The sequence below is a fragment of the Anas platyrhynchos genome, chromosome 31 (genome assembly GCF_047663525.1).
Source record: "Anas platyrhynchos isolate ZD024472 breed Pekin duck chromosome 31, IASCAAS_PekinDuck_T2T, whole genome shotgun sequence".
NCBI classification, from domain to species: Eukaryota; Metazoa; Chordata; class Aves; order Anseriformes; family Anatidae; genus Anas; species Anas platyrhynchos.
In genome coordinates this window covers 1,982,405-1,999,095 of record NC_092617.1, presented here as the reverse complement: position 1 = coordinate 1,999,095, position 16,691 = coordinate 1,982,405, and the positions used below count along the sequence as shown (strand labels likewise).

General features: G+C 49.0%; 1 protein-coding gene across 1 annotated transcript; it reads left to right on the top strand.

Moving 5' to 3' along the window:
* Window positions 1-3,457: 3,457 nt before the first annotated feature.
* On the top strand, window positions 3,458-4,399 carry LOC119716255 (olfactory receptor 14A16-like). The gene has a single exon (XM_038175775.2). The coding sequence runs from the start codon at window positions 3,458-3,460 to the stop codon at window positions 4,397-4,399; it is 942 nt and encodes a 313-aa protein (XP_038031703.2).
* Window positions 4,400-16,691: the final 12,292 nt, after the last annotated feature.

Genomic DNA, 16,691 nt, shown 5'->3' with positions numbered 1-16,691 from the left:
CCTGACTGGCAGGGAAGATTGAGGCAAAGATGTTGTTGAGGCCCTCAGCCTTCTCCATGTCTGTCATTACCAGCTCACCCTTTTCATCCATCAGAGGGGGTAGACTCTCGTTGGCTTTTCTTTTCTGAGAAAAAGAACTTGAGATCCATGGAAGCTATTCTGGAAACAAAACTAGTAGGTAGGATGCGCAATTTCGTAGAGAGGCAGAGCTGATGGGCATACTGGGCAGGATGCTCCTTTAGGCCCTTTTCCCTCCTGACTACAATGCCACTTCTCTCTGAAGAACAGAGTAGCCCACAGAGATGAAACATATACTGCCTATGTCATGGGAAAGCTGATCCCAATAAGATATGGGGAGGTCAGGAGCAACCTGGACACGAGAGATGTGAGATTTTGGGGTGGGAAGAGGAGCATGGCCAACAGAAATTAATGATTTTGTAGAGGTAAGAGGCATCATGTAATGTAGATTGTGCAGCAACACTGACTTGTACAGTCATGTATGGCCCTTACACTACTTTAACCAGTAGTCTTAATCCTTAAATCTAAATGCTGTTCCAACACTCTGACAGGAATCCATTTCTCTAAAGCTTGAACACAAGGTATCCCTTGAAGTAAAACTCAACAAATAGCCCCTTTCAATTACTTTTTCTCTCTTACTCACCTTAATCCCTTCCCTTAATATTAGTATTAAAATCCTCTATTTAACACTAGGCTTCCAGGCAGACCTAAAAATGACGTAAACTACAGAGCCTGACCATACCCTAAACACAGAAGATCACCAAACCTTCCCATTAAACATTTGTTTACTCTCAAACCCAGAAAGTTGTGCCTTATTCCCTTGGGAACTAGAAAGCAGTCAGCTATGCCTGAGGATCTCATGGCCCAGCAGAAGGAATGTGACTGTGGCAGGGACTGTGAGGCGACTTCTGCCTCTGTAGTTGATAGGGCAGCAGCAAGAACGTGTCACGGAAAGGGACTGGGAGGTCAATTTTGTCTGGAGGTGGCAGGTCAGCCTTGACTTCTCCCTGGGAGCTGCACTTTTGGGCTGACATCTGGCAGTGGCCCTGCTAGGCCAGCAGAAGGCACCTGCTTGGCATGCTGACTGGGTGATCCCCTCTGCCTCCAGAGCCAGGAGGACCCAGGCAGAAAGAAGGCCCCCAGATGGGTTGTCCTGTCCCTTCTGCTTGAGTCCATGACTGGGCAGCAGCAGGCACAAGGCTTGGCTGTGTGTAGCCAAGAAGCTGCAAGGCCAGCAGCAGGCCCCTGGCTTGGAAGCTGCTGCTGAGGTGACTTGTGTCTGGTTGGCTGAGAGGCCACAAGGATCCTGCTGGGTTGGGATACCTACTTCAGGAGGGGTTTCCACCCTGATGGACCTTTCTGTGGTTGTAGGAAAGAGTAGGAGAAAAAAAAAAAAAAAAAAAAAAAAGACACAAACCACCCTAAAAGGTGGGCACTGGCCATGAGGAGGAAGAAATGTCCAGGGGAACAACTGGTCTTCCTGCTACAGACTGAGGCAAAGAAGGCATTAATTATCTCAGCCTTTACCTTATCTCTTGGCACCAGGTTTCTGCCCACATCCAATAATTTATGATGATTCTTAATCCTCTTTTATTTAAAGTATTTATATAAGCAGTGTTTATTGTCTTTGACATGAATGGATTGATTAAGCTCCAGCTGGGCTTTGGCCCTTCTAACTTTGTCCTGCACAGCCCCATAACTTTTAGGACACAGCTGCAGAGAAACTGACAGCATGCATGAGAATGAAGAACAGAAAAAGTAGAATCTGGCAGCCTTCCACGCATTACCTTTCTGTGACTGTGTTGCAGTTCCATTGAACTGGTTACTCCTGTATTATCCAAATGTTGGTTTAGTGGAGGACTTGTTAGTGTTAGGTCAGAGGTTGGACTCGATGATCTTGAGGTCTCTTCTAACCAAGACAATTCTGTGTGGTTCTGTGTGTGATTCTGTGTCCCCTGTACCTCCCAATGCTGCTGTAATGTCAGAGACAGCACAATCACACAAAGGCTGAACTGTCTGCCTGCAGACAGGAACAGCTGACAGAACGGTGCATCAGTATGGTGGGAGCTTGAGAAACTATAGGATTTTGTCTAAAGAAACCTCTAGACATTTACAAGGAGAAGAGCCCAGTCCTGAATGAGAGAGTAACGCCACACATCAGAGCAGACTGGGATACTGCTGAGTACACAGGAGGAGGAGGGCCTGGGCACCACAAGGGATGCCATATGAGCAGTGTTGCCTGCTCAGCAGGAACCAGGGCAGCTTCCTACAGAGCTGCCTCATGAGGAGCATGGCCACCAAGAAGATCTGAGTTACCATACTCAGCTCTGATACCGTATGACACCACATGGACAAGTCTCTACAACTAACCAGTAACTCTCTACAACTAACTTGGTTTGGAGAGGAGCAAGGGTTATGGCAAGGTTCAAAGTCCTAGCAGGACCCAGGTCTTTCTCTCCATGGCTATGGCTGTTGTCTCTTCCACTGAAGCCCATGAGGAGACAGCTGACAGTGAAAGCACCAGGGCCTCATTGCCTCCTCACTCCCACCCATGAACCAGGCAGGGCTCGTACCATTCTCCTGCACTTGGCCATGCACATCCCCATCTCCTACTGCCCCACGAAGAGCCCTGAGCAACCTGTCAAGGGAAGGGATCCCCCTTCCCAGGCACTTGAGTTCAAGGACTGACCCTTGTGCTTGGTGACACACATCCAGTTTGTCCACATATCAGTGTCACCTTCACATTGCCTTCGTCTCCTTGTCCTCACTGCCTCCAGGGTTCTGCTCTAACGAGCTCCAAGGGAGGCTGTGTGAGTGCTGGCCCTCAGGAGAACACTGCAGGAAACTTGCCTCTGACTTGCACTTCTGGAGAGATGTCTTCAATTGTCTCTGAGTGCCTGAGGTTCGTGGGCTCATCAGCCAAGCCCCCAGAGGGGTGATTCCAAGGGCTTGGGCTGGTGCTGTGCTGCTGAGCTGGGCCGGGCTCATGGGACAGAAAAATCACATTTCAGAAAGTCCCATGAAGCAGAGAGACAGCTGTGTCCAGGAGCAGCTCCTCTGCACAGTGCAGCAGGGCTGGGGGCTCTGACCGCAGCTGGCACACAGAGAGGAGAGAAGGAGAGAGGGCTTGGAGGCACTTGGCAGTGGGAGGATGCTGAGAGCTGCCTGCAGGAGAAATCTGCACAGCCCTTGACAAGGTAAGTGTCTGGCTGCAGGGCCATGCAGCTGCAGGTCCTGGAAGGATCTCCTGCTGGGTCTTGTTTCTGGGAGGGCAGTGGGCAATGCAGTAGGCTTTGAGAGTCTTTGAGGTTCTACTGCAAAAAGAGGGGCTTGTGCTGGGGGTGCTCTTAGGCTTGGAATAGTTTTGAGTTTAAATAGTCTGTTCTAACTTTGCTTTGCCTTCTCCTCTTCAACAGACAAGCATTTTCTAGGTCAGGGAATGGTGAACATCAGCTCAGTGAGTGAGTTCCTCCTGCTGGCATTCGCAGACACGCGTGAGCTGCAGCTCCTGCACTTCACACTCCTCCTGGGCATCTACCTGGCTGCCCTCCTGGGCAACGGCCTCATCCTCAGCGCCGTAGCCTGCCACCACCGCCTCCACACCCCCATGTACTTCTTCCTCCTCAACCTCGCCCTCCTCGACCTGGGCTGCATCTCCACCACTCTGCCCAAAGCCATGGCCAATACCCTCTGGGACACCAGGGCCATCTCCTATCAAGGATGTACTGTCCAGGTCTTTCTGTTTCTCTTCTTCATATCAGCAGAGTTTTCCCTTCTCACCGTCATGTCGTATGACCGCTACGTTGCCATCTGCAAGCCCCTGCACTACGGGAGCCTCCTGGGCAGCAGAGCTTGTGCCCAGATGGCAGCAGCTGCCTGGGGCAGTGGCTTTCTCAATGCTGTCCTGCACACAGCCACTACATTTTCCCTGCCCCTCTGCCACGGCAATGCTGTGGACCAATTCTTCTGTGAAATCCCCCAGATCCTCAAGCTCTCCTGCTCAGATACCTTCCTCCGGGAAATCGGGGCACTTGTGTTCAGTGTTTTTTTGGCCTTTGGTTGTTTTGATTTCATTTTGCTGTCCTATGTGCAGATTTTCAGGGCAGTGCTGAGGATACCCTCTGAGCAGGGACGGCACAAAGCCTTTTCCACGTGCCTCCCTCACCTCGCCATGGTCTTCCTCTTTCTCAGCACTTCCATGTTTGCCTACCTGAAGCCCGCTTCCATCTCTTCCCCATCTCTGGACTTGGTGGTGTCACTTTTGTACTCAGTGGTACCTCCAGCAGTGAACCCCCTCATTTACAGCATGAGGAATAAGGAGCTCAAGGTTGCAGTGAGGAAATTGTTTCTATATGTGTTTCTTAAACATCAGTGTTCTTAACATTATTGTGATTTGTATAATATTATTTTTATACTTAGTATTTTTATCATATTGTAATAATAATAATAATCCTCTAAACACTACCGTTCTATTTGAGAAACTGACATGAGAGATTTTCATATCATTTTTAGTTTTTATTTTTTTCATAACTTTTTATATTGGTTTAATTTATTAAGTAATTATTTACTTTGAATTCATCTTCTATTCAACCTATTGAAATAGTTTTCCTCCGTAGGTATAGACAATAAAGAAGACAGCATAAATTCAGTGGTCTCAGTATCCCTCTCTTCCCATCTCTTCTGGAGCTGGAGGAGCAGCCCCAGCACGGAGGAGGGGCTCAGGACCAAGAGCCCAGCAGACACATGCAGGAGCAGCCCCTGCTGGGTTGGGATGCCTACTTCAGGAGTGGTTTCCACCCTGATGGAGCTTGCTTTAGTAGTGGAAAAGAGCAGGAGAGTAAAACTACCTCAAATTGCACCTTGGAATTTTGGCACTGGCCTTGATGAGGAAGAAATGTACCTCAAAGGGTAGTGCTGTGGTGCCCAACATCACCCGAAGAGTATCGGTGATCACACCATATTTTTGTGTTTCAGTGAAGACCTCATGAGGGTTGACAAACATGGGTGAAAGCAAACAATGAGAGCAAGGTGGTGAACAGAGATGGGTGTCTGCTGACTTCAAAGAAATAGGTCAGACTGTGGCACATGACATGAAAGCCTTCAAAGGAAAAGGCAGAGGGTGCTGTTTAAAAGGGAAGGCCCGAAGAGCCCTGAAGTTTTTGTCCCCTTGGCTAGAGCTTGTGGGGTGACATGTTATACTCATTGCAATGGGGCCTGTTTGCTTCCTTGCAGCAATGTGCAGAGGCAGAGAGGTGTCATATCTGTGTTGTTCCCAAGCTATCACACTGCCCACCACATCCCACAGACCCCTGCAAGACCCCTGACATGGGAGAGGGGATGCAGGATCTCCCCTCCCAGTTCCAGGGATCAGGACTTGGACCTTCTTATTCATCAAAGAAAACCAAGTCTTTTCTCAGCACAGAGCTTTGCCTGCCTGTAGACCTGGCCTTCAATTATCTGCCCTAACAAGGTCCTGGGGAGGTTTTGTTAGTAACAGCCCTCAGTGGGGCTCATTAATACTCCAAGTCACTTCAACTTGTCCTTCTGACTTTACTTGCTCAAGCGGTTACATCACTCTCCTCTCAGTACCTGAGCTTCATAGACTCAGCACCAAAATACACCATGGAACTCATTAAAATGCAGAAACTCCTAACATCTCTTCCATAGTTTTCTTCAAGTCTTCACTCCTTGTACAGCTAATTGTAGAGCTTGCATGTTCTAGTTAAGGAAGAAGATTTCAAAGCTCACCTAAAAAAAATATTTTCTTGTTTCAAAGGCTGAATTTTGCTGCATTTCAGTTTTCAGCATCATTCTCCTCTTGCTATTGATCCAGGGTGACTTCTTTGGAGATCCTCATATGGAGGAAAAGCAGAGTCTGGAGGTCTGACACCTCCACTGCCAGCAGTGGTCTTTGTCCCCGTAACTGCAGCCCAGCCCAGCACATGAAACCCTAAGACAAGTCAGGGGTTCCTTTGGAATACAATACAATACAATGCAATAATAAAATTGAAATGACCATTGGAACGAGAGAAATTCAGATTAAATATTAGTAGGTACCTGGACATCCATGGTCTCTCTTAGGTCATCTGTAGAAAACTCAGGATGAAAGGTAAAGACATTTACTTTTTTTACCCTACTCTCTTGAGTACTCAATATACCCTACTCAATAGAGTAGGGTATAGTCATACTTCCTGTGCTGTCAATGCAGAAGGCAAAAAGAATTGCATTGTGCCTTACACTACTTGAGGACATGTAACCCAGGTCAGGCAACTTTACCTCGGTACTGGCAAGTCCATCACTAAACCGTGCTACCAGGCTCTACATCGACATCATGTCAGATGTTCGTGTGTGCAGGCAGACAGTCCAACCTTTGTGTGATTGTGCTCTCTCTGGCAAGACAGCAGCATCAGGAGCTGCAGGAAATTTTGGATAATACAGGAGTAACCAGTTGAATGGAATTGCAGCACAGAGTCACAGAAGGGTAGGGGATGGAAGGATGCCAGGTTCCACCTTTTCTGTGCTTCCTTCTCATCCATGCTGTCAGTTTCTCTGGAGCTGTGTCCTAAATGTTATGGGGCTGTACAGGGACGAATATAGAAGGGCCAAAACCCAGCTGGAGCTCAATCCATCTGCTACTGTGAAAGACAATAAAAAATGTTAGTACAAATACTTCAGATAAAGGAGGGTTAAGGTGTTGCTGAGGTGACTTGTGTCTGGTTGGCTGAGAGGCCGCAAGGCGCCTGCTGGGTTGGGATGCCTACTTCAGGAGTGGTTTCCACCCTGATAGAGCTTCCTTTGGTAGTACGAATTAGCAGGAGAGAAAAACTGCCACAGAGTGCACCTTGGAAGTTACGCACTGGCCACGAAGAGGAAGAAATATACCTCGAGCTGTTGTGCTGTGGTGCCTGAGGTCACCCAAAGATTGTCTGTGGTCAGACCCTAGCTTTGTGTTTCAAGGAACAGCTGGTGAGTGTTGACAAGTCGTCACTGAAATGATGTAATATCTGGGATGAAATCAAGATGGTGAACAGATATGGGTGTATGCAGACTTCAAGGAAATAGGGGAAAGTGTGGGACAGCATAGCCAAGTCTGGAGAGGACAAAGAGGTGGGTGCTGGCAAGAAGGACTTTTTTGTCCCCTTGGCTATAGCTTATGAGGGGATAAAATGCAGTCATTGAAACGCGGCCTCATGGCTTTCTTGTGACCCTGTGCAGAGGCTGGGAGGTGTCATACCATTGCTCTTCCCCTGGCATCACACTGCCCACCACATCCCATAGTCCCTCTGGAAGAGTCCGGAGCCAGACTTGGGGGTGCAGGATCTTCTCTCCCAGTGGCTGGGGACAGGCCTTGGACCTTTTACTTCACCAAAACAAACCAAGAGTTTCTCGGTGCAGTGCCTTTGACTGCCTGTAGCCATGTTCTCCAATTATTTGGGTGCAATTAAGGCATCCCTGGGGAGGCTTTATTAGTAACAGCCCTCAGTGGGGTCCATCAATACTCCAAGTCACTTCAACTTTTCCTTCTGACTTTGCCGTCTTACATAGTTGCATCACTCTCCTCTCAGTACCTGAGCTCCATAGACTCAGCACCAGAATACACCACGGAACTCATTAAAATGCAGAATCTCCTAAAAAGCCATATCTCTCCCGTCATTTTCTTCAAGTCTTCAAGCATTGTACAGCTAATTGCAGAGCATTCATTGTATAGTTAAGAAGAAAGATTTGCACACTGGAACAGGCTCCCCAGGGAAGTGGTCACTGCACCGAGCCTGACTGAATTTAAGAAGAGATTGGACTGTGCACTTAGTCACATGGTCTGAACTTGGGTAGACCTGTGCGGTGTCAAGAGTTGGACTTGATGATCCTTAAGGGTCCCTTCCAACTCAGGATATTCTATGATTCTATGATTCTATGATCTATTAGATATATGTCTCATTTTGAAGGGTGAATTTTGTTGCATTTCAGTTCAGGTCATCATTCTCCAGTTGATAGTGATCTAGGGCTGCTCCTAAGGAGCTATACATAGGGAGAAAAAGCAGACTCTTGAGGTCTGACACTGCACAGACAACCTTGTTCCTCACCACCCCAGCCATGCCATTTCTCTCATTGTCCACCTACTCCTTGCATCACTTTTCCTTACACCAGACTTCTGCACTGAAGTCTGCAGCTGGATGTTACAGCTCCTTTGCACCAGCTTCCACCTGCTTTCCTTAGAGACCTGGCTGCACTCAGGTGCAGAAGGGTTTTCCTAATTCAAATCAAATCATGTTCCAATTTTCCAAAACATGGAGTAAGCTCCTTCTCTTTTACGCCTCCTGTGAGACTGGCCTTTCCAAAAGGATGACTGCACAAGACCTATTTTATACTGACAGATAAGAAACGATAAATAATAGTGTTAGTATTAACCCATATCATATGATTTCAATGAGAAATTATGAGGTTCTAGCTAAGGAAGCAATTAGACAGACAATTAGGTAGATGGGCAAGCTGTGCTGCTTATACCTGAAGCTCAAAGCAGAAACTGGGTTGGTGAGGGTGGTCCGAGTGATCCAGCAGTAAGGGGAGGACAAACCAGGAGAACCATGGGAAGTGCATAGGTCCAGACTGGCAGCTGGAAAAGGGACATTCAGCAGGGTCTGGTTAATCAAGACAGGTGGATGTACCTGGAAGATGAGGGAGCACACCATGGTAGAAAAAGCGATGACAAAGCAAGTAGAGGTGAACTTCAGAATTTCTTCTCCTGCAATGAATATACATCCTGAACATTCACATTTCTTCACGATAGAAATTACACTTTGTGTGTAATGTTTTATAGAAAGGATTGAAACATTTGAGGTGATGAGTAGTTGCCCATTTACTTAAGTACTAAAGAAATTACTGGGTATTGAGTCAGAGTTTTGCTGTCAGACAATAAACAAGCAGGACATGCAAGAGACCAGAGCCCTTTGGGGGATTCGTATGGAGCCAGGTGGAGATACCAGAGCACCTCCACTGCCAGCAGTGGTCTCTGTCCCAGTAACTCCAGCCCAGCCCCGCACAGTGTCTGAAGGGAAAGGATCTCCCTTCCCAGAGGACAAGGGTCAAGGCCTGACCCTTGTGCTTGGTGAAACACATGCAGTTTTCCTACACATCAGTGTCACCTTCACATTGCCTTTGTCTCCTTGTCATCACTGCCTCCAGGGTTCTGCTCTAATGAGCTCCAAGGGAGGCTGTGTGAGTGCTGGCCCTCAGGGGGACACTGCAGGAAACTTGCTTCTGACTTGGACCTCTGGAGAGATGTCTTCAATTGTCTCTGAGTGCCTGAGGTTCGTGGGCTCATCAGCCAAGCCCCCAGAGGGGTGATTCCAAGGGCTTGGGCTGGTGCTGTGCTGCTGAGCTGGGCTGGGCTCGTGGGACAGAGAGAGCTCGTGGCAAGAGGGCCCTGGTGCAGAGAGACAGCTGTGCCCAGGAGCAGCTCCTCTGCACAGCGCAGCAGGGCTGGGGGCTCTGACTGCAGGCACCCAGGCAGGAAGGGATTCCAGGCAGCCTGAAGGGTGTGGGCAGAGAAGAGCTCAGTGTAGGAGATACCTTCACATCTCTGTCCACAGTAAGTCTCTGGCTGCACGACAGTGCAGGGCAGGCTCCTGGGAGGGGCTTCTGTATGCGGAATGTCTCTGCCTGGCCAGGAGCTGCCAGGATGTCATAGAATCATAGAATCATAGAATATCCTGAGTTGGAAGGGACCCTTAAGGATCATCAAGTCCAACTCTTGACAACGCACAGGTCTACCCAAAAGTTCAGACAATGTGACTAAGTGCACAGTCCAATCTCTTCTTAAATTCAGTCAGGCTCGGTGCAGTGACCACTTCCCTGGGGAGCCTGTTCTAGTGTGCAATTACCCTCTCTGTGAAGAACCCCCTCCTGATGTCAAGCCTAAATTTCCCCTGCCTCAGCTTAACCCCGTTCCCGCGGGTCTTGTCACTGGTGTTAATGGAGAAAAGGTCTCCTGCCTCTCGACACCCCCTTACGAGGAAGTTGTAGACTGCGATGAGGTCTCCCCTCAGCCTCCTCTTCTCCAGGATGAACAGGCCCAGTGCCCTCAGCCGTTCCTCGTACGTCTTCCCCTCCAGGCCTTTCACCATCTTCGTAGCCCTCCTCTGGACACTCTCCAACAGTTTCATGTCCTTTTTATCCTGTGCTGCCCAGAACTGCACACAGTACTCGAGGTGAGGTCACACCAGGGCAGAGAAGAGCAGTACAATCTCCTCCCTCAACCGACTAGCAATGCCGTGCTTGATGCACCCCAGGATACGATTGGTCCTCCTGGCTGCCAGGGCACACTGCTGGCTCATATTCAACTTACTGTCTACCACGACCCCCAGATCCCTCTCTTCTAGGCTGCTGGGGATGTTCTCCAGCGTCTCATCGCCCAGTCTGTATGTATAGCTAGGGTTGCCCCATCCCAGGTGCAGGACCCAGCACTTGTCTTTGTTAAACTTCATGTGGTTGGTGATTGCCCAGCTCTCCAATCAGTCCAGGTCTCTCTGCAAGGCCTTTCTACCCTCAGCAGAATCTGCAATTTCTCCAAGTCTGGTGTCGTCGGCAAATTTGCTCAGAACACCTTCTAGTCCTACCTGCAAATCATTTATAAAGACATTGAAGAGGACTAGCACTAAAATGGAGTCTTGGGGGACCCCACTGGTGACCATCCACCAGCCTGATGTGGCCCTATTTACCACAACACTTTGAGCCCTACCCTTCAGCCAATTGCTCATCCGTTGCATGATGTTTTTGTTAAGTTTTATGCTGGACATTCTGTCCAGTAGGGTCCTTTGAGAAACTGTGTCAAAAGCCTTACTAAAATCCAAAAAGATCACATCAGCTGGTTTCCCTTGATCGACTACATGGGTGATCTTATCATAAAAGGAAATCAAATTTGTGAAACAGGACCTACACTTCATGAACCCATGTTGGCTGGGACCAATGACTGCTTTGTCTCCCAGGTGCGCTTCAATAACTCCTAGGATATTCTCCATAATTTTACAAAGAACTGATGTGAGACTGACAGGCCTGTAGTTGACAGGGTCTACTTTCTTGCCCTTCTTGAAAATTGAGACGACATTTGCCAGCTTCCAATCTACTGGGACCTCTCCATATTCCAAAGACCATTGAAAAATAATTGAGAGGTCATGCAATGACATCAGCCAGCTCTTTAAGCACCGTGGGATGGATCCTATCTGGACCCATGGACTTGTATGGATCCGGGTGGAGCAGGAAATTCTACACACGTTCAGGGTCGGTTGGGAGTTTGTCATTCACATTGGCATGGTTCTCCAGCTCAGGGCACCCAGGGTCCCGAAGCCCATCATCAGCATTGAAGGCAGAGGTGAAGAAAGCATTAAACGTCTCTGCTTTGCCTATGTCCTCGTCTGTGAGGAGACCTTGCCCGTCAAGTAAAGGACCTACGTTTTCTTTGTTTCTCCTTTTTTTTGTTCACATATCTAAAAAAACATCTTTAATTGTCTCCCACAGATGTGGCCAGCTTCAACTCTAGTTGGGCTTTGGCCACACAATATTTCTCCCTACGAACGCGAACAGTGTCCCTGGATTCCTTCCACATTGCCTGACCCTGCTTCCAGCAGCCATACAATTTCTTGTTATGCCTAAGCTCCAGAAGAAGATCCCTGGTCAGCCAGGCTGATCTTCTGCACTGCCTGCTTGACTTCCAATATTTTCGAATTCCCTGATCATGTGCTTTTAGGAGGCAGTGCTTAAAGACTGTCCAGCACTGATGGATGCCAACACCTTCAAAAGCAGCTTCTCAGGGGCCTTGCTGACTAGTTCCCTGAGCAGCCTGAAGTCTGCTTTCCCCATATCCAGGGCTGAAGTACTGGTGGCAGTTTTCCTTCTGTCACCAAAAAAGTTTAAACTCAACTGCTTCATGGTCTCTATGACTAAGACAGCCACCAATTGCCACGTCTCCCACAAGACCCTCTCTGTTTTCCAGCAACAGATCATGGAGGGCACCTTTCCTGGTTGGCTCTCTTAGCACCTGCACCAAGAATTTATCATGTAGGTGCTTTAAGAACCTTCTGGACCTGCTCGTGTTGGCTGTGTGATATACCCAATTAACTTCTGGCAAGTCGAATTCCCCTATAAGGACAAGGGTAGTTGATCTCAAGGTATGTCTTAGTTCCTCAAAGAATAATTCATCGGTGTCATCATCCTGGTTGGGTGGTCTGTAATAGACTCCCACGATGACATCCCCTCCATTTGTTCATCCCTTAATCCTTATTCAGAGGCTCTCAACTTTGCCATCCCCAACTTGAAGCTCCCTACAGTCCAGCCCCTCCTTCACATACATCACCACCACACCCACCTCCTCGCCTGCCCTGCCTGTCCCTCCTGAAGAGCCTGGAACCATCTATTGCAGCACACCAGCCATAGGACTCATCCCACTAGGTTTTGCTTATGCCAATGATGTCGTAGATGTGGGACTGGGCCAAGACTTCTAACTCATCCATTTTATTCCTCATACTGCATGCATCTGTGTAGAAGCACTTCAAATGCACCTCATTGCATGCAGCACCTTGTGGAGCTGACCGAAAGGCCTCACTGGCACACAGTCCCTCTGATTCTAGTGCACCATCACCAGCTCATCACCAGCATGCCTGGTTTTATCCCTTTCCCCCTTCGACTCTAGTTTAAAGCCCTATCTATCAGCCCTGGCAACTCCTGAGCCAAAATCCTTACCCCTCTCTGAGAGAGGCACATCCCATCTGGTGCCAGTGGAACCGGTGTCACATAGACCTTCCTGTGATCGAAAAAAACAAAGTTCTGTCAGTTGCACCAGTCCCGAAGCCATGTATTAATGTGATGAGTCTGTTTGTCAGCATTGATCCCCCCTTATCGGAAGGACAGAGGCAAACACACCCTGTGCCCCTGATCCTTTAACTAGTCTCCCCAAAGCCCTAAAGTCCCTTTTGATTGCTTTCAGACTTCTCTTTGGTACCTTTTCATTTCCAGCCTGAAAGACCAGTAACAGGTAGTAGCCAGTGGGCCATACCATGCTCTTAACTTTCTTAGCAATGTCTCTTCTCCGTGAGAAGTCTGTGGGTTGGGCCCAGTTGTCATATTGGGCCCTCTGTCCCTTTCAGAAGGGAGTCCCCCATGACGATAACCCTATAAGCCATAAGAAAAAGGGATGGAAAAATCTACTGCCATTCTAGAGGCACAGATATATGAAGTGCAAGGAAAAATATTGGCAAAAAGGTGTTCTGAGATTATTGTTTCTCCAGTTTCCAGCAGATAGTCCTCCAGACACACTAATGAATACTATGAGCAGGACTAGAGGGATCCTGCCTCAAGCCATGGGGAGAAAACAAACAATTGTGTGTTATTCGACTTTAAGGATTTAATGGCCTGGCACATCAGGCCCACAGCAGAATCAGGCTCTAGTGGACAGCGGTGCACAGTGTACTGTGATATCATCAAGGGCCAGAATCCATTTGTATTTCTGGAGTGACAGGGGGATCCCAGCAGTTAACAGTACTGGAGGCTGAAGTGAGTCTAAGAGGGAAAGAGTGGCAAAAGCATCCCACTGAGACTAGCCTGGAGCCTTTGTGCATCCTTGGCATAGACTGCTTCAAAGAGGGTACTTGCAAGATCCAAATTTCACTGGTGGGTTTTTGGCATAGCTGCCTGGGAGATGGAGGACATTAACCAGTTGTGTCTACCTTGCCCACTCTCTCACAGGACCCTTCTGCTCTGGAGGTGCTGATGGCCAATGAGCAGCAGGTGCCAATCACTACCAGCCGTGCACCTGAGGCAGTATTACACTAGCAGAGACTCCCTGATTCCCCTGCATGAGCTGGTTCATTGACTGGAGAGCCAGGGACTGATCAATAAGACTCTCTCACCCTTTAATAGTCCCATACGGACAGTGCAAAATTCTAATGGTGAGTCAAAGATAACAATGGACTTCCGTGGCTTGAATCAAGTCCCACCACCACTGAGTGCTGCTGTGCCGGGTATGCTAGAACTTCATTCAGTATGAACTGGAGTCAAAGGCAGTCAAGTGCTATGCCACAATTAATATTCCTAATGCATTTTTGTCCATCCCTTTCACAGCAGTACACAAACCACACTTTGCTTTCACATGGAGGGGTGTCCTGCCCACCTGGAATCAACTGCGCCAGGGCTGGAAACACAGCCCTACCATTTGCCATGGGCTGACCCAGAGTGCTCAAGAACACAGGGAAGCTCCTGAACAACTCCAGCATGCTGGTGTCATCATCACATGGGGCACCACAGCAGAAGAAGTATTTGAGAAAGGGAAGCAAAAGTTCCAAATCCTTCTGAAAGCTAGTATTGCATTTCAACCCATTGTCTATTTGGAGGTGGTTGTGAGATAACAGACATGTGGTGCTGAGCTGCCTGCCAGGTTAAAGCACATCATGTTTGACAACCACAGTTTAAAAGCACTAATCACCCTTGTAAAAGTCATCTCCCCTGTGTTCAGAGAAGGGCAGTTGGTGATGCGTTCAGTGTGTTTCAACCACCACACCCCAGCAGAGACCCTGCTGCCTTCGGGAGCTGTCAGCCCTGAGGCCTTGGGGACACCTCGAGGGAGCCCAAGGGCACAGAGAAAGCAATGCCATGGTTGGGTGTTGTGCTGCTGAGCTGGGCCGGGCTCCTGGGCCCAAGGGGAGCTCCTGGCAAGCGCTGCAGAAAGACAGCTGTGCCCAGGAGCAGCTCCTCTGCACAGCACAGCAGGGCTGGGGGCTCTGACCGCAGCTGGCACACAGAGAGGACAGAAGGAGAGAGGGCTTGGAGGCACTGAGGAGCGCAACAACAGACGGCAGCGTATGGCAGGACACATCTGCAGGCTCTTGGCACCGTGAGGCTCTGGCAGCAGGGCCATGCATGTGGGGTTGCCAGAGGGGTCTTCTACAACTGACACATCCGATGGCTGATAGCATCTGTCAGGGTGGGTCTCACTCTACTTGTAATTTGGACTAGGAGATACTTTAGAGAATGGCATTTATGAATGGGCATTTCAGGAGGAAGACTGAGGCTTGGTTAGTCTGAGGAGGAAGGCTTTTTTGAATTCTCTGCTTTAAGATTCTTGCAGTGGAGTGCAATCTGAGTGAGTGTGAGCACACAGCTTGTGAGATGGGGTCTGTTAGCATGGACAGGAAAGAGATGTGGGGAAAGAGAACCAGTTCCCAGCAAGGACATGGTCAGTCAGCGAGAGGCAGCTGCTTCCAGAAATGCTGTGCGAGGGAGGGCTCAGGCACCTCCCTGGGAAAATCGATGTTCTTCTCTGCCACCAGCACAGGGCAGCTGAGACCAGAACAGATGGACAGACTGGCTGTGCTCTCTGAAGTACGCTCTGCACTAGAGGAATAGTATCTGTGACACTGAGAATGTTTCAAGGTTTCACTTGTAGTGCAGGAGGAATGACAGGATAGAAAAAAATTGCTACAGCCCTTCTCTGACATTAGGGCAATTGAGAGCAACAATTTGTTCATATCAGGAGTTAAACTAATCTGAGAATACCCCATGTTCCTCTTTACTTCTTTTTATAGGTAAGGACTGTTAACTACACTGCCCACAGCAGAGTCCCCTGCTTTGAGGGACACCCTCAGGCAGCAACAGTCAGAGCTCCTGAAATGGACCTGCCTAATCTCTGCTTAATAGGACGAGACTGAATCAGATCTTATCAGATAATTGTGTTGTACCTTCTTACTGCCTTGTCCCTGCTTGGGCAGGACCCCACACCCAGAAATAGCAAATGCCCAACATCAGTTCTGTGAGCGAGTTCCTCCTGCTGGCATTCGCAGACACGCGCGAGCTGCAGCTCCTGCACTTCGTGCTCTTCCTGGGCATCTACCTGGCTGCCCTCCTGGGCAACGGCCTCATCCTCAGCGCCGTAGCCTGCCACCACCGCCTCCACACCCCCATGTACTTCTTCCTCCTCAACCTCGCCCTCCTCGACCTGGGCTGCATCTCCACCACTCTGCCCAAAGCCATGGCCAATGCCCTCTGGGACACCAGGGCCATCTCCTATCAAGGATGTGTTGCACAGGTCTTTTTGTTTGTCTTCTTGATTGCATCAGAATTTTATCTTCTCACCATCATGGCCTATGACCGCTATGTTGCCATCTGCAAGCCCCTGCACTACGGGAGCCTCCTGAGCAGCAGAGCTTGTGCCCAGATGGCAGCAGCTGCCTGGGGCAGTGGCTTTCTCAATGCTGTCCTGCACACGGCCAGCACATTTTCCCTGCCCCTCTGTCGAGGCAATGCTGTGGACCAGTTCTTCTGTGAAATCCCCCAGATCCTCAAGCTATCTTGCTCAGAGACATGCCTCAGTGAGGTTGTCCTTCTTGAAGTTAGTCTATGTTTAACCTTTGCATGTTTTATTTTCATTTTCTTATGTGCAGATCTTCAGGGCAGTGCTGAGGATGCCTTCTGAGCAGGGCCGGCACAAAGCCTTTTCCACGTGCCTCCCTCACCTGGCTGTGGTCTCCCTGATGGTCAGCACTGGCATGTGTTCCTACCTGAAGCCCCCCTCCATCTCCTCCCCATCCCATGACCTGGTGGTGGCGTTTCTGTACTCAGTGGTACCGCCAGCACTGAACCCCCTCATCTACAGCATGAGAAACAAGGACCTAAAGTATGGAGTTAGGAAA

What these genes read in the sequence shown, in the direction of transcription:
- LOC119716255 (XM_038175775.2), top strand. Translation starts at nt 3,458, where the DNA reads ATGGTGAACATCAGCTCAGTGAGTGAGTTCCTCCTGCTGGCATTCGCA.